Here is a 22,005-nt window from a genome sequence, read left to right as displayed (position 1 = left end):
ATATGCAGAAAAATGACAAAAGAGGAACAAATAGAAAAGGCAGAAATTTAGATATGGTGGTGGGGTTTTTTAAACACATTTTATAATGCATGTCCTGTGATTGGACAAAACGCTGGCCTCTAAAATACAGAAGAAAAAGTCACGTTTTTTTTAATAAGCTTATAAACTGTTATCAAAGTGGGTTATTTTAGAAGTATCCCTACACATTAAACATGTACTTTGAAATTAAAAGAAAAGAGGGGGTAAAAAGTGTACATTAAAAAAACTGAAGAAACAAGCAGCTTCAAATCAAGTGTTTTATTATCAAGGATTGCAAATCAATCTGATCTTGTGACACATTCTCTCTCTTTTTTTTATATTTATCAAAACTAAAGACGGGTTAGTTTGTTACTTGTTTAAAGTGTTATTTTCAAGAGAACTTTAAAAACAAATATACATTTTGTGATTCTTTATTTCATCTGTATGACATTTTTCTTTATTCTATATTTTGTATCATATTTAATAAAGCTTTTAATTAACTTTTGTAATTTTTTTTGTAATTTTACATGTCATCTTGCCCAACATATTGGCTAAAAGATGTGTAAGCAGAGGTATGATGGGAAATGGGGGCGGGGTCACCCCGCGCTATCAGTCCCGCCCACAAATCAAAGGCGATTTTTGCCTAAAATCAGCACAATCATACCTAAAGACCACGGGGAACACTTCTGCACTAAATTAAAAGGAGTTGGAGTGGGAATTTAAATAAACTGTTAATGTTTGGAATAGCTTTTATTGTTGAAAAAAAAATATACCGGAAGTTCCGGAATATTATGAAAATCACGGAAGCAAAACTCAATAACTCCTCTGCTCCAGCGATGTAAGGTGATGCTTAAGGCTTTTTTGGGAACTAACCTCAACTGAGAAATGGACGTGACCTTAAGGGGTTTGGCCTGCATTTATTTTACTCTCATTTCGACTCAAAACTCTTGGAATCGATCAATTTCGGTTCTTTGGGAACAGTAAATCGGAGAAAGTAAACTGTTTTGAATGCGGAATCTCTGCTGACGCGTTTGGATGCAAACAATATAAATGCAAAGATAAAAACGTAGATCTTTTTATGCAAAAATAAAGTGTTACACTCTAGTTTAGATTATTTATCACCATAAAAAACTGTTAATGCCGAAAGTGCAGTGATATAATCCATTGTTTTGTGTCTGTTGTCAGTAGAATTATCCTGGTTGCAGGAAGTTATCCTTTTAATAATAAATGTCTGGTTTCAGGGAAATAATCTCCATTATATCTCCGTCCGTAGATGGCCTGGGTTTGGAGGTTGCTTTTCATTTTCATGATGCTGTGGACGGTTTGTCAAAGCCATCTTCACTTTGCTCCATCCAGCAGAGAAACATCTGCAGCAGCAGCAGCATCTAATAAAACTGTAAAAACAGGTAAACCACACTCTTTGGTAATCCTAAAATATTGTATAGAATTTGAATTGTGGATAAACACAACAACAACCAAAAAATAGTATTTAATCAGACTTTAATTATTAAAAAGGTTATGTGATTGGAATCCCACACAGCCCTTTTTTTTTCCTGCCTTTACTAGGATGCTTCACATATTCTAGTATTTTAGGGGTATTTTCACTTCTGTAGCTCCTTTACTCAAGAAACACAGACTTCTTGTACAGGTGTTGCTCGTCCCTGATATTTGTTTTTGTCTTTGTCTGCTCAGGCATCGCTGCAGAGGTTGCAGGTTATACTGATGTGGCCAAACGGATCATAGACCTGGCCGTGTTCGGTGCGGCCCGGAATCGCTCTTACACCAGACTGGCTGACTTTACTGACACCATCGGGACCCGTGTCAGCGGCTCAAACAATCTGGATATGGGGATTAAATACATGTACAATGCCATGGTGAAGGATGGCTTGGATGTGCATCTAGGTGAGTGGGCTTGAGGTTTGCAGAGAGTGATCGACTTAAAGGGGATATTTTATAAACACCAGTGGTCTCTGCTTTGTCTTCTCCTCTTGGGTATTTCTTGTTTAGAACCAGTCAAAATCCCACACTGGGTAAGAGGAAAGGAGAGCGCACAGATGCTGCTGCCCAGGACGAAGAGCCTGGCTGTACTGGGACTGGGCAGCAGTGTAGGAACCCCACCTGAGGGTATCCACAGCGACTTATTAATCCTAAAGAGTGTCTTCCACATTTCTTGTACTGCCCATAAACCCACTTGAATCTCTTTAGGTATCAAAGCAGAGGTGCTGGTGGTTCAGTCGTTTGAGGAACTGAAGCAGAGAGCCAGTGAGGCCACAGGAAAGATTGTAGTTTTTAACCAGCCGTTTGTCAGCTATGGAAAGACTGTGGCTTACCGCGCTTTTGGTGCGTCTGAGGCAGCCAAAGTGGGGGCTGTGGCCACACTCATTCGCTCCATTACTCCATTCTCTATCAACAGGTATTGTTGTATATAGTAGATCAGGGGTGGGCAAACTACGGCTGGTTCCGGCCCGCCTCCACGTTTGGTCCAGCCCACTGAACAATATCAGAGACCCATGTTTCTGTTTTTTTTTTTTAATCTGGCCACACGATCAAGACGTGACATTTTATTTCCTCCTTCTGCAGTCTGTGCTCCAACCTGAAACCCTTTCAAATCTCTGTCAAACAAAATAGAAGGCAATCACCCCTTTCTACGTCCCAGTTCATCTTTCGCGGTTTAGCTCATTCTTTTAGAGCGATTATGCTGCCATTCTTAAACCGCACACCCTGTTCTGTGTCCTGATTGGCTGGAGACCTTGTCAATCAATCTCCTCCATGTCTCCTGGACAGAAACGCGGAGCTCTTCAGATCTACAGAAAACTTTGATCGATCAGATATTTGTGTTCATTCTAAGATTCTGGACCTAATTTCTATGAAGGTTTGACAATTTAAACAACAGAAAAGGGTGAAAATGTTCATGTTTGTGTGAGAAAGGTGTATTTAGGCAGTGAGGAGTTTTACTGCCATAAATGTCTGTATTCAGACTCCGTGGATTTCACCGATCACGGTTATTTTTAGAACGTAACTCCTGCAATAAATGAGGGAACACTTTGCTGGTGAAAAGGAAATGCAGAAATATGCGTAACTGCAGCAGAAAACATAGAAATGTGCTTTTTCATTATTACTAGATGAGAAACAGACGTGCAGGACACAGCTGCTCAGTTTTAGTGCAAACTGTTAGACGTGTGAGGAGCTGCAGCTCTCTGAGTCTTTATTAGGATTATGACGGGAGAGGATCAACAATTCATTGTTTTTTTAGTGTGTTTTTTCTTTTAAATGTATCAGTATATTTTTCCGGAATTGTGTTTTTTGGTAATTGTTTTATTTCATAAATATTGTTATTTATTTTATTAAAAGGATCATGAATGAATGAAACTTTATTCATACAGCACTTTACAACTCCTTGAAGCTACCAAAGGGCTTCACAATAAAAAAGAGACCTAAAATGGGAACAAAAGTTTTAAACTAAAAACTCTAGAATATTCTGTTTTAGAATATAATTTTCAATCCAAAGTTTTCATCCAGATTCCATGTTATTTCTTTCCCACTCCACACATCTGCTCGTGGTCCGGCCCTTCTATCAAATTTTAGAACCCAATGTGGCCCTCGAGTTAAAATAATTGCCCACCCCGTAGTAGATCAATCGATTTCTGGTGCATGTGAGACTTCCACATCCTTGTCTTTAGTCCTCACACAGGTTGGCAGAACTACCAGGATGGAGTGAGGCGCATCCCTACAGCCTGCATTACCGTGGAGGATGCTGAGCTGATGTGGCGCATAGCCCAGAGGGGTCAGCAGATTGTGGTTCAACTCAACATGGAAGCTAAGACTTTGCCAGATGTTGGCTCTTTCAACACGGTGGCTGAAATTAGAGGCTGGCAGCACCCTAACCAGGTAACCCCTGCAGGCTAATCTCACAGGCATGAATGCTGAAGCTATCAAAACCTAAATGGGTTCTTCTGGGAGGGAGAAAAGGAATATTTAGTTTCAAACTTTTTTTCACCTTCTTTTCTTTTTGTCTACACACCTTTTTTCTGTCTTTTTGACTGAGCTTTTTCTGACCCCAGAGACTAGGGTTAGCTGTTGAGATGTGGTTCAACAGTTTTGTCTGCCTCTATGTTGCTGTTACAATTAATTTGGTCTTGACAGGAACCAAAACCATTTTTTACGCCATAAACAAACTCAGTAATGTTCATACATTTTAAAGCCCTTAATTTTTTATCAAGTAACCCCCCCACACACACACAAAACATGCATGCACATGCACTCCCCCTCACAAACTCACTTTAAGTCCCAATCTGATCATCTTTTGATAAGTATGACGAGGTTTTATTTTGCAAAAAAAAAATAATCATTTTCTTAGGTAGGACATAGTTTCTGCAGAGCGGAGTTCAGTAGAAATTCAGCTATAGTTGTGGATGCATGGGACGACTGGCGTGGCGTAAGCCCACCCTCTTCACCTCCCTGTCGCTGAGAGGTCGGAGCAGGGAGCTTATGGCTTACCCAGCGTATTTTCTACGTCACAAATATGATTTTTTTTCGTCTGCTCCTTATTCACAATCATCTAAATAAAGAATTAACCAGAAATGCAATTCTAAGCTTCATTTCCCATATACATTTGGGCAAAAAGTATTCCGTCAGTGCAGTTCAGTGCATGTTCTGCCCCTTAAAAAGATGAGAGAGGCCTGTAATTTTCACCATTGATAAACCTCAACTATGAGAGACTAAATGAGAAAAATAAAATCCAGAAAATCACATTGTCTGATTTTTTAATAATTTAAGTTATTTCTTTTATGGTGGAAAATAAGTATTTGATGAAAAACAAAAGTTCAACTCAATATTTTGTTAGATACTCTTTGTTGGCAATGACAGCAGTCAAACGTTTTCTGTAACTTTTCACAAACTGTGGCTGGTATTTTGGCCCATTATTCCATGCAGATCTCCTCTAGAGCCATAATATTTTGGGGCTGTTGCCGGGCAACACAGACTTTCAACAGTATGTGTTGTAAGTGGGACTCATCCGAGTGCGTTCAGAATAACCCTTATCCTATCTTGGGACCCTAGCCCAAAGAGACACAACACCAGGGCACAGTTCTTGCAATGTTGGAGTCGGAGACAGAATTCAAAGTGCGCACAAATTTGACAAAGTTCAGTTTCAAAAAGTGGCTAAACTGTCATAAAATCCACAAAAATGTGTTAAAAAGTTGGGAGTTGGGGCTCAATAGTAGCCAGACCAAATAAATAAATTAGTCAGCTAAAAACACATCAAGTGTTAACGTGCGTGATGGCCAAGCCAGAATACTCAGCAACAAGGAACTACCGCCACTGAGTCTGCCACCTTCTGGCTTGTGTTGCAAAAAAAAAAACCCACTACAAATGATTATGAAGCAAAAAAAAAAAAGTTAGTTGATTCCAATTGTTGTTGTTGAGCCCCTGGAGAATCCAAACAGATGATTATGTTGTAGTGATAACAGGGGGAGACTCTGCTCCACGACACAAAAAAACTAGTCCAAGGACAACGACAAACGAACAAGAAGAAATTATAAGTCAATTACAAATGCGTTGATGAAACAACATCAGTTGAAGTCCTCGGTAGAAGACATTTGCCAAAATGACACCAGAAGAACAGTTCAAGCAAAGTCACTGATGAGTTGAGTCCTGCAGGTGGCCAGGCGTGCTAAAATACAGCACTTGAGAAAAAAGGGTCGTCGTGGTTAGCCGAGAAAAACCAGGTTAAGTACATTTATGGCTAAGCCAGAGGTTTCACACCCACAAAGCTGGTGATCTGGAGATGAAACCCAGGAGAGACTGCAGACAGCGGCAGCAGCCAGAGAAGACCCGCCGCTCCACTCAGCAGCAACCAGACGGGGGGAGGAGGGGGGCGCGGAGACGCCAATGTGTTGCTGGTATGCGTGACGTGGCCCGGCAGCACCAGTGCTTTAGGAAGAATAAGTCAGGATTACGTCACTGCTTAGGATTCCCCTTCTACCAGACGTGTGGAACACAGTCTGTCCGCTTACAAAGACGCCTGACCAGCGATCCAAGCTCGCCTGCAGAATCTGCGCGTTCATCGCCACGGCAAAGCCTCAATCATTAGGAGGCACCTGTGGCCCTTTATACACCTGTCCCAGTAACGCAATCGGATGGAACCAGGAGCTCCGGTGAACGCCAATGAAATGGAGAAGCCTCTGCATTCTCCTTGAAAGACATTGTTTTTATTTTGTGACACTTTAGTTTAATGTCAATTTTTGCATTCATGTTAAGTTTTTCACACTGAAAACTATTACTTCATAATCAAGCATCATTGATGATTATTTTCAAAATCGCTATGAAAGATGCAGCATCAAGAAATCTGGGATCCTTAGTGTTTAAGTAGTGTGGGAAAACATGCGTTTATCTCTCTTTTCTTGTCTTTCTTCCAGTTACTGATGGACTTGTTCTGTTGTTTGGTTGGGAAATAACAACTAGTTGGTATATTTAACAATGTCCCTGTTGCACACGGTCATGCCAGCATAGCAGTCATTCTCAACTACCCAGTAAGGTTGTAAATCTTGACTCTTTAAAAAAAAGGCAACACAAGTTTTCTTTCCCGTCTGTGTTGGCCGGGTCGTGCTTTCGGTTAGACAAAGTTTTTGTAACCGCATTTTTCTTATATTAGCTGTTCCGACATGTGATGGTTCGGCTGTATTTACTTATTTTTCTTCTTAGATTTTTACGTTTCTAATGTTCTGGCCTGGTTATGAAATTCTATAAACATTATATGTTTATTGATGATGCTGACAGAGCAAAATATTTATCTGTCGCATCATATTTATCCGTGAATCATTTCAGCTCACAAATTACACATAAATATGATATTATGACCCGCAGGAGAAAAATGATGACTTTCTATTTCAAAATATACCAAGCGTCGAAATTGGGGAGACAGAGCCTTCTCCATTGCTGCTCCAACCCTATGGAACACTCTGCCCCAACATCTCAGAGACTGCACTGACCTCCCAGTTTTTAAAAAAATCACTTAAAACTCATCTCTTTAAAATAGCTTTTAATCTTTAATCTGTCTTCGATGTTTTTATTAATTATTTTATTATATTAGTTCTGTTCTTATTAACTGTTTTTGCTCATGTGTTGTAAAGCATCTTTGTGTGCCATTTAAAGCGCTATACAAATAAAATTTATTATTATTTATTATTATTAAAATAAGACTATTGCATGTTGTAATATTATTCTCTTAAATAGAATAGAATGCCTTTATTGTCACTGTACACATGTACAATTCGCATCACACACACATGCAATGTAATTAAAGCCGCTCACTATTCAGTGCAAACATGCAAGAGAGAAGTAATCTCGCAAAATAATATGATAATAAAATAAAATAATTTCACAAAATGAAGAGCACAATTTACGAAGTACAATCTACAAAAGAACAAAATCTACAATAGAAATTTCTGCAGAGAGGTAGTTATAACAAACACAAAAAAACCTGCTGTGTCCATAATGGCAGAGATATATTGCACTTAATGTATTGCACATGATGAGATGATATTGCACATATTGAGATGGTGTTGACATGATGGGATGCGCATAGTGAGAGAGAGAGACATGGGGGTGGAGCTGTCAGTGTCAGTGCATGTGGGAGTTCAGGGTGGTTATGGCTTTGGGGAAAAAACGTCATCAGTCAGTAAAGTCATCGGTATCGTCCTTTGGTCCTTGTTTTGTAATTCAGTGTCAATGACCCCAGGCTCTGCCTGCTGTATTTGCCATAGACGGGTTGTTAGGACACTATTTTTTGCGTCACCCTGTTAAATTAGTGTTAACTTGCACTAAGACATACTTATACTTCTGCATAATTTTTTCTCCAGTGGTTCAAGAATCCTTTTATATTGTAACCACATTGTTTTTTCTTGTTTTTTTTTTTTAGTCTTTTGACACCTGAACCTGCCTGGAGAGCGAAACAAGAATCTAAGAACGACCTTATTGGACTTTGTGCTAAAAAAACGTCCAGAACCGCTTAATTGTTCTAGTGTCTCAGTCACAAAGAATAAGTTTTGGGTTTCTGAAACCAAATTTTTATCACTTGTACAACTACTCTAGGTTCTCCAACAGCCAGTAGAGCTTCAGGGATATTTATGTCCACATGTAGAAGCTTTCACCCAGAATTAAGTACAGAAATATTGATATTTGGGGGGGGGGGGGTTTGACAGAAGAGGTTTCAACAATACTGTAATCTGGGATTACTCATATCCATCTCCAAGGTTTAATGCAATGACTGAAGATCTGTGAGTTTGACTGCTATTGGTTTGTATTTGGGTGATTGTCATCTCTGTGGCTTTTGTTATCCTGTCAGGATCTGACAACATTTGGAGCTAGACACCTCCCAAAATGAGGGAAAAAGGCAGGGCAGAGGGGCTTAGCAGATGATGAAACACAGTAAAATTGGTAAAGAGTTTAGGATTATAAAGTCACATCTCAGGCCTGCCCCCTGTTTTTATTTATTTATTTTTTTAAGGTAAATTGTCAACATATTTAGCCACATAGGGGCAAAAAAACGTTTATAACATTTGGCCCTTACAGTCTTCATAAAAAAACGATCCTCTCTCCATATTTGAATCAAGAGTGAAAGAACATGCTGGTGGCAGGTAGAACCTGATGAACAGATGGGATGCTGCTGCTGCTGCTGCTGCTGCTGCTGAAAGACAAAATGTACAATTTTAGTTGTTTGCAATAATGCAACTCTAAGTAATTAAAGTAAACATCTTCCATTTGTGAAGTTCTGCTTGTTGGTCTTTGGATCCCAGTGGAAGAACGTAGGCAAAGAGGCTCTAACCTCCTTTTTCTCAGCCCCTCCACCCTTCCGGCTGGATGACACCAGCGTGTCTGTGCACCACACGGCTGAAAATAGCTTTCAATCTCAATGGAGCAAAGGCGCCAAAAGAGCATGTTTTATGTAAGCAAAGGAAAGTAGAGCTAAAGGTTAAGAATATTTAAATGTGACATCGTCTTATTTTGGAAATAACAGAACCAAACGCTTACGTGTGCAGCTCGGTGGTTTCTTAGCAACAGGCTGAGGACATTTTTTGTTGTAAGAGATGCTGACACTTTAAAAAGTGACCACCATGTACTTCCTTAAACTGCTTTAGTTTTGGAAAAGCAGAAGCTACCTTAAATATAGACGGAGGTTAATATCCATACTCTTTTCTTTCATGTCTAAAAGGTATTGTGACTCCTTTGGACTTGATGTTTTAATTGTTCATTTTTTCTGCCTCTTTTTTTTCCCCGTGAGGAGCACAGTCAGACGTCTGTGGACTCGTGCAGAGACTTAAGTCTCGTCTCATAACTGACAGCAGCTCTGGTGGGCATGAAAGAAAAAAAGTGCAGCTTAGTCTCTGCTGTGGTTTCTGCTGCTCGGTTTTGTGGACGTTTTCTATGCAATGCTTAACCCATCTAACCCTGTTTTCTGCATTCTTTACTCTGGCACCAGCTACCTTCATGTCTTCGTGCAATCCCTTTAAAGAAACAGGATTCTCTGTTCTTTAGGGCTTTAAATGGTTCACGTACAAGACATTCCTAATCCAGACGGGAACAACAGCAGATGTAGAAGGAACCGTTTACAGAAACGTAATTGTAGCAGAAAAAAAATCAGAGTAACTTTTTATCAGCGTAAACTCCAAAAATGGTTCCAACTGCTGATGGTCTGCTGCACACCAGTTTTTCTCGTTGTTAAGGAAGTTTGTTACATTTACTGCTAAGTTTAGGATTTTTTGCAATGGGAATTTCCCAGTAGGTTGACTATTAAGTTTGTCTGTGCAACTTCAAAAAAAGCAGAAGTTAGTTTTGTTAAATCATTAATTTAAAAAGACCTTATACCTAGCATCTCTGAATTCATTTAAAGGGCTTTAAGTTAATGTCTTTTTTTGTTCTATTTAGAAATCTCTGGCCCGAAAATCTAATGTAATAATCAAAGGTAGACTTAAAAAAATAGCTTTAACTGTTTTAGTGTGTGCTTGCTGGTGATGGCCACGGGTGCTTGGATGACGTCAGCTCTTGAGCCTCCAGGCTCATCATCTGCCAGTGAAGCAATGGTGACTCAGAAGTAGTGTTCATATTCCGTCATGGAGAAAACATTCCTCTCTGAGATGCAGTTCCTCATTCCAAATTTCAGAACAACTGGAGGCCCGCCACGTTTTCTTTCTAACCTCATCCCATCCCTGAAATTCAATTTCAAGATCATTTTTTTGCATAATTTGTTTTTCTAATAGGTAATGCCGTTTTTTTATTTAAAAAAATGCAAAGTTGCCTAACAACAGGTGATAGTTTTCCCGTTGAAAAACTATCTAAACTGCCAGGAGGCCTTTGAGCCCTGTATTATTTCAACACCACGAGCTAAATTTATCCCATATTTTTTGGTAAATCACTTTACCAGAAAAGTGATTGTTGAGGCTTGGAGCAGGCTCCAAACAAATCATTACAGAATCAAGAAAAATAACTATCTCTCCCCCCCCCCACACACACACACACAACTTTACATTTGAAATGATACAGGCAGACTTTCAAAATTAGTACTTTTTGAATTTCAAATATTCTGATGAGAAAAAGAACTCTGGAAGTCATTGTTAATTTCAAATGGTGCTCACTAAAACAATAATGCGCCTTTTTAGACCAAAAAAAGGTCAATTTTAAACAAAATGACAACGATCAATCACTTCTGATTGCTTTTATTTCTTTTCTGTCGCTCAGAATCAAATCTGCTTGTAAAAAAAGCTTATTTGTGTGTCTTTATTTTAGAATTTTGCAACTAGATGTAGACTGTGGAAATAAGTACCGTACTGTAAAATGTACTTTGTTGTACATAATGTAAATCAATGCATTGAAACTATAGGTTGGATGAGCTTTAATTTAGGTATAAAGCAGGCATTTTAAATGTTTTTATATATTCTAGGGGATCTGCATTGGAAGATCAGTTTTTCTTTTTTTTCTTTTTCTAACCCTGTCTTTTTTATTTTTATTTTATTTTAGTCAATTGAAAACAATTTCTCATAACATTAAAATAAAGATGTGACATAAAGTTTAGGGAAAAGGTAAAGTCAATCTAAGCTTTGTGTTCATATAGAGACACGAAGTGGCTGCTGAACATTTGAATGAAAATTCCCCGTTAACAGCAGAATATGGGAAAAACATCAGTGCATCTTGTAAACATGGTCAAGCTGACCTGCTCTGTTTTTAAATAGACATTACATCAATAGAGATTATTTTATTGATGTGAGGCGTCTTGGGCTTAATTCCACTCCTCTGATAGGAAAACTGCTGCCCAGAGGTTTTCCTAAACCAGGAAATGTTTTATTGTCTTTGTTGAGTTTTGATTTCGCCTCCGTTTCCTAGTCTTAGCTGATGGGTTTGTGCTCCTCTGCTTCAGGCGTAGACGCTGCACATTTATCTGCAACAAGACATTTTGTCTTACAGAATAAAAGCGTATCCTCACCAGATATCTTCTGTCTTTTAGAAACTAGACTTGTGTGCAAGTCCCAGCACTTCACCAATGGCTCAGCTGCCCGTCTGACACATCACTGGTGACTGAACAATGGAAATGAGAAAACAGATTAAAAAACTTTAGAGTTCATGTGAGTTTTACCTACAACTGCATATCTACAGGGCCTCCTTTGTGTGTTGATGACAGTTTACAGACCCACTCAATGAAAATGCTGTTTTGGATGTTTTTAATAAGCTCTTATGGCTTTTTTTCTGATGTTGTGAGAGAGACATTCATTTGGGTTATGTTAGACGCACAAACTTAAAAAACATCAACATGAACATAAACGCTGAGCAAAATTAACCGTAAAAGGTGTCAGGTGAAACCAAGGCCTATTTCCCCGACCTTGATTACGAACATCACACCTGTCTACAAATTCATAGAACCTAAAAAAAAAAGAAGAAAAAACAAAAACACTTCTCAAAATCACTTCACAACCACAAGAGTCTCTCAGTCCAGAAGGTATTTTTGACATCATTTAAATGTATACATTTTTTTAATTTAACTGATATATGGAGTTTGCATTCTTCAGATCATCGGATAATAAATTCCACATGTTGACCCCCTGAACAAAATACTATTCTTTATTGCATTAGTTCTGACCACTTTGTTTTTAAACTTATCTTTACCCCCAAAATCATAAATATTAACTTTAATTTCTAACAAACTCAGTATTTTGGCAGGTACACATTGTTGTTTTTTTCTACTTTAAACACGAAAATTCCATTACTTGATTTATGTTGGAGGACATAAATCAAGAAAATGAAGCTTAAAATTGAATTTTTATTCAAAAATTTTGAAAAAAGCTTATCTGTGATGTAGACAAAATGCTGGGCGGGTCACAGTCTCCCCGCTCCGCTCCATTCTGATGCATCCACTTGCAGACAAATAGATCCGTGTACGTCTTTGTTTTCCTCGTCTGAGCTGGAATCTGGATCTAAATTGTACGGATGGAAAGCTCCAACATTGCTCTCCGTTTTTGTTCCACTGTTAATGTTAGATGGGGGGTGTGAGGGGCTGTAAGCTAGTGGAAGAGTGTGTAAACAGAGAGTTCTCAGCAATAGGGAGGGGAAGGGGGAGCGGGGTTGCACTGTATCAACGGTCCCGCCCCCAACTCGGAGGTGAATTTCTAATGAACTCTTGCTGCTCTGCAGAAACTATGTCCTAGAAAATGACACCGGTTATTTAATTTGGGCTAAAAAGGGCATAATTATAGTTAAAAGACCACTAGGAACACTTTTCAAAAAATGGTGGAGAAAAAACAGTTTTTTTTTCCGCTACGTTTTAGAAAACTTCGATATCCAAGCAGTTTTTTTTCACTCGTGTGGAAATCAAAACTTTATAGTATTGTGTATCAGCAGATAATAGTAGTAGTATTTACTTTCAAGGGTTTGCACAGCAGCCTGCAGAGATTCCCAAGAAAGATTGTCTAATGAAAGGAAGCAAATAATGAAAAATGATAGACATAAAGAGTTTGGTTGCACTTTTTCCCATAAAACCCACAGACTATCTGCTGGAGCAAACTTGGATACGGAGACTGGGAATTTTCTTTGCTTTTAGCAGACTTTACTGGGCTGTCCCACAATTTGCATCCTAGTACTGAACACAGGGTCCAGATAAGGCTGATAAAATGTTCTTTAGCAGGTCATAAATTAAAAATGCAGACAAACTGCAGCTTTCCCATAATAACAGCTTTGGTGCCGCCAAATGAGACGTTAGAAAAACCCATTTAAATTCCTGGTGAGACAAAGATTAACATCTGTACATAATTCCAGGGTAACTGAAACATTCAAGTCTGGGTAAAAGTGACGAACCAGCATAGAAACTGGCTTTGTCTGTTGCAGAGCCATGCCACTAAAATGTGTAGAAGCTTTTGTATTGCATAAGAAGAAAAACACTTTCACGGGGGAAAAAAAAAAAAAAGAGTCTGGCTTCTAGCTTGTTTTTAGGACATTTTGTATGGCTTAGAAAAGGTTTGTTTCCTTTGGGAAGGCAATTGGGATCGTCCCGTTGACAGGAATCTTCCCCTTCTACCAAATTCCTAGAAGAGCACAACATTCAGAACTCTGCTTTTTCCTCTTAGTCACTTTTTTTTAAAAATATTTTTAATTTTAGGGATATTTCCTGGTAAAACTCTTATCTAAGCAGAACTATGAGTTTTTTTTGCATTAAGTGGGTTAGAAAAAACCCCAAAAGGAAATATCCATTACCTTTTCAGTTAACCCCTTGTGTGCTTCTTAAAATATCCCAGCATGTCTCTTTAACCTTTTATTATGTATTTACAGTTTTTCCTCCACTTTCTTTTTTTTGTGTGTGTGTGTGTGGGGGGGTGTTCTCCCAGGTCGTTGTACTGAGTGGTCATTTGGACAGCTGGGATGTGGGCCAAGGCGCCATGGACGATGGAGGTGGAGCCATGATTTCCTGGGAGGCCCTGTCACTAATCAAAGATCTAGGTGACACAGAAACAAACTGTTGAAATTCTCATGAGCTTGTAACCAAAGCTTATGTCTCCTGTTTTACCGCAGTCCTCCAAAGCCCCACGCATTTGTGGAGACGGTTTGTTCAGAGATGTTGACGTCACGCTCCGTCTCTGCTCACGGATAACCTCCAGAAGGATCACTCCGGAACAAATTGTTGTGGCTCGTTTTAGGTTGTTTTGACCTTGCTTTACAATCGGCGCTATCTGGATTGTGGGAGCCTCCCAAGTTTCAGTTGTTTAAAGAAAGGGGAAAAAATTTCAAGTCATAATACGTTATAAAAAAAATAGTGGTCATTTCCTCATATCACAGATCCAAAATCCCATTTATATAAGCTAAAGCAACCCAATAATAGAATATATTTAAGTCCAACCACTTTTGCTTTGTTACTGTTTATCTTGTAGCCACTTTATCGTGGCAGATGGAGCCTGAGCTTCTGTGTATGATGACTTTATCTGCCAGATTGCTGGGACTGCTCATACTTGCTGCTCACCATCTCAGTTTTTCACAAAACGAGCAGCTTTAGGAGATCTTAGCAGGAAGGAAGAGCGTTCATCTCTATGGAGAAAGCTTTTTTTCTCTTAGATGACAAAACTGAACTCAACCCTCTGTTTATTTAAGAAACATTTGTTGTCATCATTTCTTTTTCATTTATTTAAATAGAAGATATATTATCATTCCAATCTCATCAGATGTTTAAAGTGAAGAGTTGTTTATCTACATTCACAAATAGAAGCACTTGAAAAAAACAGTCCACTGATGAAAATTGTTTTTTGTAGCTATTCTAAATAAATATTTAATTATAGCTAATTATTATAATGAAACATTATTTGCAGCTTACGGTTTACTTTAAATATTTTCGTTTGCATTGCTTATTCGTGTCATCCGCTGATTGCAGGCTTGCATCCACGAAGAACTCTCAGAACAATTTTGTGGACGGCTGAGGAGCAGGGCGGGGTTGGAGCCCAGCAGTACTTTAGTCTGCACAAGGTACTGTTACAGGCTTTCTCTGCGGCCCTTAATAGAAAACACCATGGTCAGAATGGTAAGGGAAATATTGTTCCTGTTAATAAGAAGCAGGAAGGGTTTAGCGCTTTGCGAGGACAAAGTGTAGGAGTGTGGAAGTGTGTTTTCAGCAGACCAGAGATCTTGGCTGCTTCCCAGAGTTTTCTCTGAGTAATGGATCCATGCAAAAACTCTGTTTCCCCTTTTTTTTTTTTTTTTTAAAGTTCTTGGCTGGCCACCAGACTCTAACCTATAATACACGACAGACTCAAAACCAAAGCTCCGTTTTTCACCACCGCTCCCCTGAGATCTGATCTAGTTCTCAGATTTAAAATACACATTTGAAAGAATCGTCTTCTGAAGGCAGTTCCTTTTGCAGCTCCTAGTGGCTGTTTACGTTTGTACACTCTCTGAAAGTTTAGAAGTTTACTCATTCAAAATATAAAATTTCCACTGTGAATATCTGTGCGTTTGCGTCCTTTTATGTTTTTGTTCATCTGATCCGTTTTCCCTCCACCTCCTCTATCCGCTCAGGGGAACATGTCCAACTTTGACCTTGTTATGGAATCTGACTTGGGGACATTCACCCCGGTTGCTCTCCAGTTTACTGGCAGTGATGCAGCCCGAAAGGTGAGATTACAGACCAAAGTTTGAGGATTAAAAATGATTATCTGCTGAGACTAAAATGACAAGTCAAAATATTGAATCTTTCTTGTCCACAAAGCAAAAACCAAGTATAGTGGTCCCCTTGCTATCACTGTTTTGCGGATATGTTGTACAATTGATTTATTTATTATTAATGTACATTGTATTCTGCATCTCGATTGGCTGTAGACTATTGTCAATCGATGTCCTCTGTGCTGTTTCTCCTGTACAGAATGCATTCAGTTTGCCAAATTTACATAATCTTTGATCGTGAGCAGATCTTTGTTTTCATTCTATAATACTGGACTTATTTTTCTATCAAGGTTTAACTTTAAGAGTTTAAGCAAGAAAGACAAATGTGAAAATGTGGATATCTGTCTGAGAAAAGTGTATAAAGTGTGAAGTGAGGTTTTTTTTACGGCCTTAAAACATGACAATTACAAAAAAATAAAGCTGAGTACTTATCAGATTTTGTCTTTCGGGGGTTAATGTGCTATTATGTAAGTCAGTGTTTTTACCAGCTTTAGTTTAGGCTAATTTCGTTTCTGATGCTGGACGCATAGTGCTGGAAGCTCAACAGGCTGATGCTCATCGTTGCCGTTTTCTTTTTTCAACAGGTTATGGAAGAAGTGGTCAAACTTCTGGCTCCAATTAACGTAACTAAACTGGAGGACAACGGTGAGGGGACAGACATCTCACCGTGGATGAAGGTGGGAGTGCCAGGTCAGTTTAATCCACACGGCTGGGCGCACATACACAGCAGGGAGTGTTCATATTGATAAACACTGTTTACAGAAAAACAAGGCAAAATTTGCATCTGACTGTGTTCAAAAGCATGAGGAAGTTAACGTTTCATTCTAAAGTATTTGATCCTTTGCGGATTTTAAAAGTTTGCCCACTTTGCACGCGGCCTAATGGTAGGTTCATTTAAACAGTGAGAGATAGAAAATCAAGAAATTGACTTTAAAGAATAATATAAATGTATCTGCATTTCAATGAGGGGAATATGTATTTGGTCTCCTAGCAACCATTTAGTTCTGTTTCACAGGGACCTAATCAACCTGTCACCTGAACTGAAGACACCTGTTTGAACTAATCGCCTGTAGAAAAGACACCTGTCCACAGAATCAGACAAGAGTCCAAACTGTCCAACATGAGAAAGACTAAAGACCTTTCAGTGGATTTAAGGGAGGAGACTGTAGACCTGCACCAGACCGGAATGGACCACAAAACCATCAGCAAGAAGCTTGAGGTTAAGATGACAACTGTTGGTGCAAATGTCACAAGATACAAGAACATGACCATCAGTCCACCTTTAGGTCTGAGGCTCCAAACCAGATCTTAACCGTGCTTAAGAAGGCACACTTGCAGGCCCACTCGAAGTTTGCCAATAAGCACTTTCATGATTTAGAAAAGGATTGGAAGAAGCTGCCATGGCTGTGACCAAAACTGAGCTCTTTGGCATCCCGCCGTGTTTGGGGGAAGAGAAAAATGCTGCCTATGACCCCGAAAACACCATCTGCACTGTCCTGCATGGAGGTGGAAACAGGTTGTGTGATGGGTGGTGGTGTCTGCACATGGCTACTGGACCGTATGGATGGCAGGATGGACAGATCCACATTCCATCAAATCCTAAATGAGCAGTTCCCTCCACCAGGGGGCTTAAAGTGGTTTGTGAATGGGTCTTCCAGCAACATATGGACCCAAAGCAGAAAGCAAAGGCAACCAGGGAATGGCTAATCCTATAGAAAAGCTATGAAGAGAGCTGAAGCTCAGAGTTGCCAATCAACAGACGCTAAATCTTAATGATTTAGAAATCATTTGTAAAGAAAAGTGGAGCAGAATTCCTCCTGATCTGTGCAGAAACCTGCCCATCAACTAGAAGAGACCTCTGACCTCTGTGCTGCTAAACAGGATTTTGCCACAATGTGTTAAGTCTTTCCAAGAAGAGGTTTTAAATATTTTTTTCCCTCAATGAAATGGAAAAAAGTATAATCTTTAAATCTTTAAGTGAGTCTTTAAAGTCAAGCTCTTGATTTTCTTTGTGATTTTCTATTTCTCATGGTTCAAATGAACCTAGCATTAGGATGACAGACTGTCAATTTCCTTTTTTTAGTGGGCAAACTTACAAAAGCAGCAACGGATCAAATACTTATTTCCTCCACTGTACGTCTGCGGTTCTGGTTTCCTGAAGTCAAAGTTCTGGTTTCAGATGATTTCATCCTTTCTTCTGGAAATGAGACAAAATGGTGAAGTGAGAGTAGAATATTGCTTAAGTTAGAATTTCTTTAGAAACTCCAGAACCCAAAACCAAAGAATCTCTGTATAGCCATAAGCAGCCAAACAGAGACATTTTCTTAAGTGAAGTTTATCAGATCAAACCTCAAATTCAAGCGTCCTGCTGTTACCATGAGTGACTCTTTTTGAAGGAATGCAGCTGCAAATAAAAGTTAAAATGACTTTTCTAAATTCATTCAAACAAACCGGTTATTTCACATAAACAAGAACATTAGAATAGAAAATAAAAATGCCGGTAATATAATCTATCTCCTCTACTTTAAGTATGTTATCACTTTTTTTTAAATATAGAGGAAAGATCATTTACCAAAAAACAAGATTAACTGAAGATAGTTAAATGCTCTGAAAGTGATCGCTTTTGGAGTCATCGATGGTTTAAAAAAATCTGGCTAATGGATTTGGAAGATATATTTTATATAGAGGATAGTCAGAAATAATACATAGAGTATAAAAAAGAAATAGAAGCTATATAGAGTAAAACTAAATGTCCAATTTATTTCAACACTGCATCACCAAATCTGTAAAGCTTATAGACTATAGACAGTATTTTCCTGACTGTTCTTTTACTATCTGACAAGAGGTTGGTATCAAAGGCTTTTGCTTCTGATCAGGACAAAGTGAAGGTAAATCCACTGAAACCACTGCAGCCCAGTAATTAGCATGAAATGACCTCTGCTAACAGCAGCACAGTAGTCATCTGGAGACAGAAAGTAAACATGAGGCGAGTTCAGAAAGCTCCCGGTGAGCACGTGTCATCAAACACAACTAACCTCTCATCCAAGAACAAAACCAAGAGCTCACTTTAATCACCACGTGAACAGAATTCTCCTGTTGTAATAGACTGCTGACCTGACTGCTGATGTTAACCAGTGGTTGGACCAGCTAGTTTCAACGTTCCACCAGGAGCCTGCAGCACAGGTGCACTGAAGACTGGATCAAAAACTCATCTTGTTGAACAGATGTTTCTGTTTTACTTGGTTCAAGTTAAATGTTTCTGCATTTTATCACTGAAAACCGCAATTAGTAAGACTGGAAAAGGAAAGAAAAAAGATTTTTTTCGTCCTCTACAAACAAAACACCAAAACAAATCATCATATTTCACATCAAGAGAGACTATTGGAGGAAACATTCAGGGGGATGACAGAAAAAAAGAGCTAGGTGTAACAATTCCTCTTAGCAATGATTCAAATTATGTCTTATGGTCGCTGATCGGATTTATAGTCATTCTGTTCATTTTGAACTATCCGGTTCAATCCGATTCACTGACTTAAAATGGATCCAGGACATCTTTAGCCAAAAATTCAACCAGTGCAAGATGATCAAGTGTAAATTAAATATGTGTACGAACGAGTAAACAAGAATGAATGTCTAATCCATTCACATTTTAGTTTTCTAAAGTTCAGCCCACTGTTGTTTTTCCATATCCAAATAATCCAAAGGGAACATTATTAGAACATTCTAGCACACTGTATGGTCACATGACTGCTAAATTCAAAGTGTTGAGTAAGAGTAAGAGTTGAATATAAGGTGGATAGTAAAGAATAAACTGGCATTGTATAAATATTTCAGTCAATGTCAGTGAATTTTCCCTTTTTTTCACAGATTAAAACCACAAAGTGCCTTTCATTTTGTTTGGTGAGTTAATATAAGGAGGCAGTCACAAAATAAACCTAAAAAATATTTTAGAATTAGTTAAAAAAAATTAACATAAGCTTTTAAAATTCTCAACCAAATCTATTTTGTTTATGGACAGACAAAGAGACCAACTGTGTCTGGCACCCTAGAAATTCATCTAGAATCACTAGTTCTTTTTTTTCACCATATGTCACAACATTCTGTTCTGAATAACTTTGCTGGAGCTCCCTGGATTTGCTCATGTCGGCCTCACGACTGTGTTGGACAGTTTCAACAGTTCCCATGTTTGTCTACAGTATTATTTGCATCTGTGGTGAAACTTGGCCTCCATTTTCCAGCATAAAATAAGGTTTTACCGAGTAAACACGCTCTGTTTTACATCAAATGTTTCCCTGCAACAGTCTGTGCTTGAACTGGAACTCAGATGGAGTCGACCACAAACTCCGCTTTAGGAGTGTAGATCTGTTTGAAACTTGCCCTTCTACAGTGTCTGACCTCGTCATTGGCTTGAGCATGCACCGTGTTCCATCCAGGTGCCAGCCTCCACACGGCAGACAGCCGTTACTTTTGGTTCCACCACAGCGAGGGGGACACCATGTCTGTTCAGGACCCCGGAGATATGGACCTCTGCTCCGCTGCATGGGCTGTGGTGGCCTATGTTGTGGCAGACCTGCAGGACATGCTGCCGAGGTAGCAGACCGACGGAAATCCTGGCATCACGGGATGAACAAACCGAAGTGAAGTGACTTTATGAATAAAAGGTTAAAATGGGGGTTGTGCCATTTTTTTCTGAATTTTCTTTCAACCTAACTTATTTTATTGCTAACTGAGCTTGGAGAAGCAAAGGAATGTTGATCAGATCTGGATTTAATGCAATTATATAGTTTTTCATTTTAATTTCTGCTGACAAACTTATGAAAATTGTTAAATGACAGAGGGAGAGTCCCACTCCAATCAACTTTCGAACTATTGGAAAAGCGTTCTCAGTGGTCCTTTTATTTATGATTAGGCCGTTTTTTAATAGCCAAAATAAAAAAACTTGTCGATTTCTAGGACATAGTTTCTGCAGAGCGGCAGTAGTTCATTAGAAATTCGCCTCCGAGTTGTGGGCAGGACTGTTAGTGCAGGATAAGCCTGCCCCCACTTCCCATTATCCATCTGTTTACACGCTCTTCCGCTAGCTTACAGCCTCTCCAAACTCCGACCTAACATTGTGGGTGCAACAAAAACGGTGAGCAATCTCAGCGCCATCCTGCCACACAGTTTTTGAGCAGCTCAGACGAGGAAAACAAAGACGTACATGGATCTATTCATGGATACATCAGAATGGAGCAGAACAGGGAGCTTGTTGCCTGTTAAGTTTATTTTCTACATCGCAAATTTGCTCTTTCATAACTGCATTTTTTTCATCCGCTCCTGATTCACAACAATTTGAATAAAGAAATACTGAAAATGCTATTTTAGGCTTGATTTTCTTTTTTATATGTCCTCCATCATCAGAAAATGGCACAAGAACATGTTAAAAAAAACATTTTTCATTGGGGATGTTCTTTTCAAAAGTCCTCCACAAGACCTGTAGGGTTTTTTTCTTTTTGTCTATATTATTAGTTGTTGTTCAACACTCGTTAAATAAAATACTGTGACATTGGGAGTTAAAAAAATGAATGAATGAGACAAGTCTTTAACCCTTGTGCTATCTTAGATGACCCCACCCTTACATTGACGTGTTCTCCCTTCCATGACAAAGGTGGATAAAGGTGGAAAGATTTCATGTAATCCATGGACACCAGTGAAGATCACAAATCATTGAAGAAAAAAGGTTCAGAGCACTGTCTAGTGGGTCTAGATGACCCAACTCCCAATGTTAAAGTGCCTAAGATAGCACAAGGGTTAAGCCTTGATGCATGTTACCCTTGGGTTACATGTATCAAGAAATATTTGCACAGGTAAGCCAATCTTCCTGTAACCATTGCTGATTGTTGGCTTTAAGAAAATAGGAAGAGGAAGTGAGAGTTAACAAGACATAACTTATTTTTAAATGGTTATTTTTCTGAGTAAGTGAGAAACAAAGTAAGTGGTTTAGGAATAAAGGACAAAGACAGCAGGTCCCAGTAACTATGGAAACTGCAGACATCCCAACACACTGACGTGTGGCTGAAGTCATGGTTAGTCAAGCAGCAGCTGCAGTCAGTCATTCTGTGGTGTTGAAACATGCTAACGGGGGCATTTTTGTCTGTCTGGTGAACTTCTCCCTCTGTGTCAGTCTTACTGATTTATGCTTGTGAAGAAACATCTGTAAAAATCTGAGTCACAGGGAAGTGACTTGATGAGCATGCACACTCTCACCTGAACATCCGCTTCACTGGACTGTTTCTGTTCACGTCTGGTTTTCTCAGGTGATCT

The 22,005-nt window shown here is 39.0% G+C and overlaps 1 protein-coding gene across 3 annotated transcripts; it reads left to right on the top strand.

The window, feature by feature from the left end:
* Positions 1-678: 678 nt before the first annotated feature.
* LOC101156039 (carboxypeptidase Q) lies at positions 679-20,374 on the top strand. 3 transcript variants are annotated; one of them, XM_011484967.4, is made up of 11 exons: positions 679-861; positions 1,292-1,424; positions 1,711-1,920; positions 2,026-2,142; positions 2,224-2,431; positions 3,699-3,906; positions 13,884-13,995; positions 14,918-15,009; positions 15,559-15,654; positions 16,287-16,392; positions 20,136-20,374. In XM_011484967.4, exons 2-11 carry the CDS (start codon positions 1,292-1,294, stop codon positions 20,294-20,296), a joined length of 1,443 nt encoding a protein of 480 aa, XP_011483269.1. In that variant the 5' UTR covers positions 679-861; the 3' UTR covers positions 20,297-20,374. The 3 variants fall into 3 exon arrangements, with proteins under 3 accessions (XP_011483269.1, XP_004077718.1, XP_020565666.1); XM_004077670.5 differs by having other exon boundaries at positions 803-922; XM_020710007.3 differs by lacking the exon at positions 20,136-20,374 and adding an exon at positions 16,718-16,855 and having other exon boundaries at positions 803-922.
* Positions 20,375-22,005: the final 1,631 nt, after the last annotated feature.

The sequence above is a fragment of the Oryzias latipes genome, chromosome 16 (genome assembly GCF_053564925.1).
Source record: "Oryzias latipes strain Hd-rR chromosome 16, Olatipes_Hd-rR_3.1".
Taxonomy (NCBI): domain Eukaryota; kingdom Metazoa; phylum Chordata; class Actinopteri; order Beloniformes; family Adrianichthyidae; genus Oryzias; species Oryzias latipes.
The sequence above is the reverse complement of the archived record's forward strand: the minus strand, read 5'-3'. Positions and strand labels throughout refer to the sequence as shown.

Coding starts and splice junctions, on each gene's coding strand:
- LOC101156039 (XM_011484967.4), top strand. CDS start 1,292: ATGGCCTGGGTTTGGAGGTTGCTTTTCATTTTCATGATGCTGTGGACG. Junction 3,907..13,883: donor GCTGGCAGCACCCTAACCAG/GTAACCCCTGCA, acceptor GTGTTCTCCCAG/GTCGTTGTACTGAGTGGTCA. Junction 15,010..15,558: donor AGTACTTTAGTCTGCACAAG/GTACTGTTACAG, acceptor CTATCCGCTCAG/GGGAACATGTCCAACTTTGA.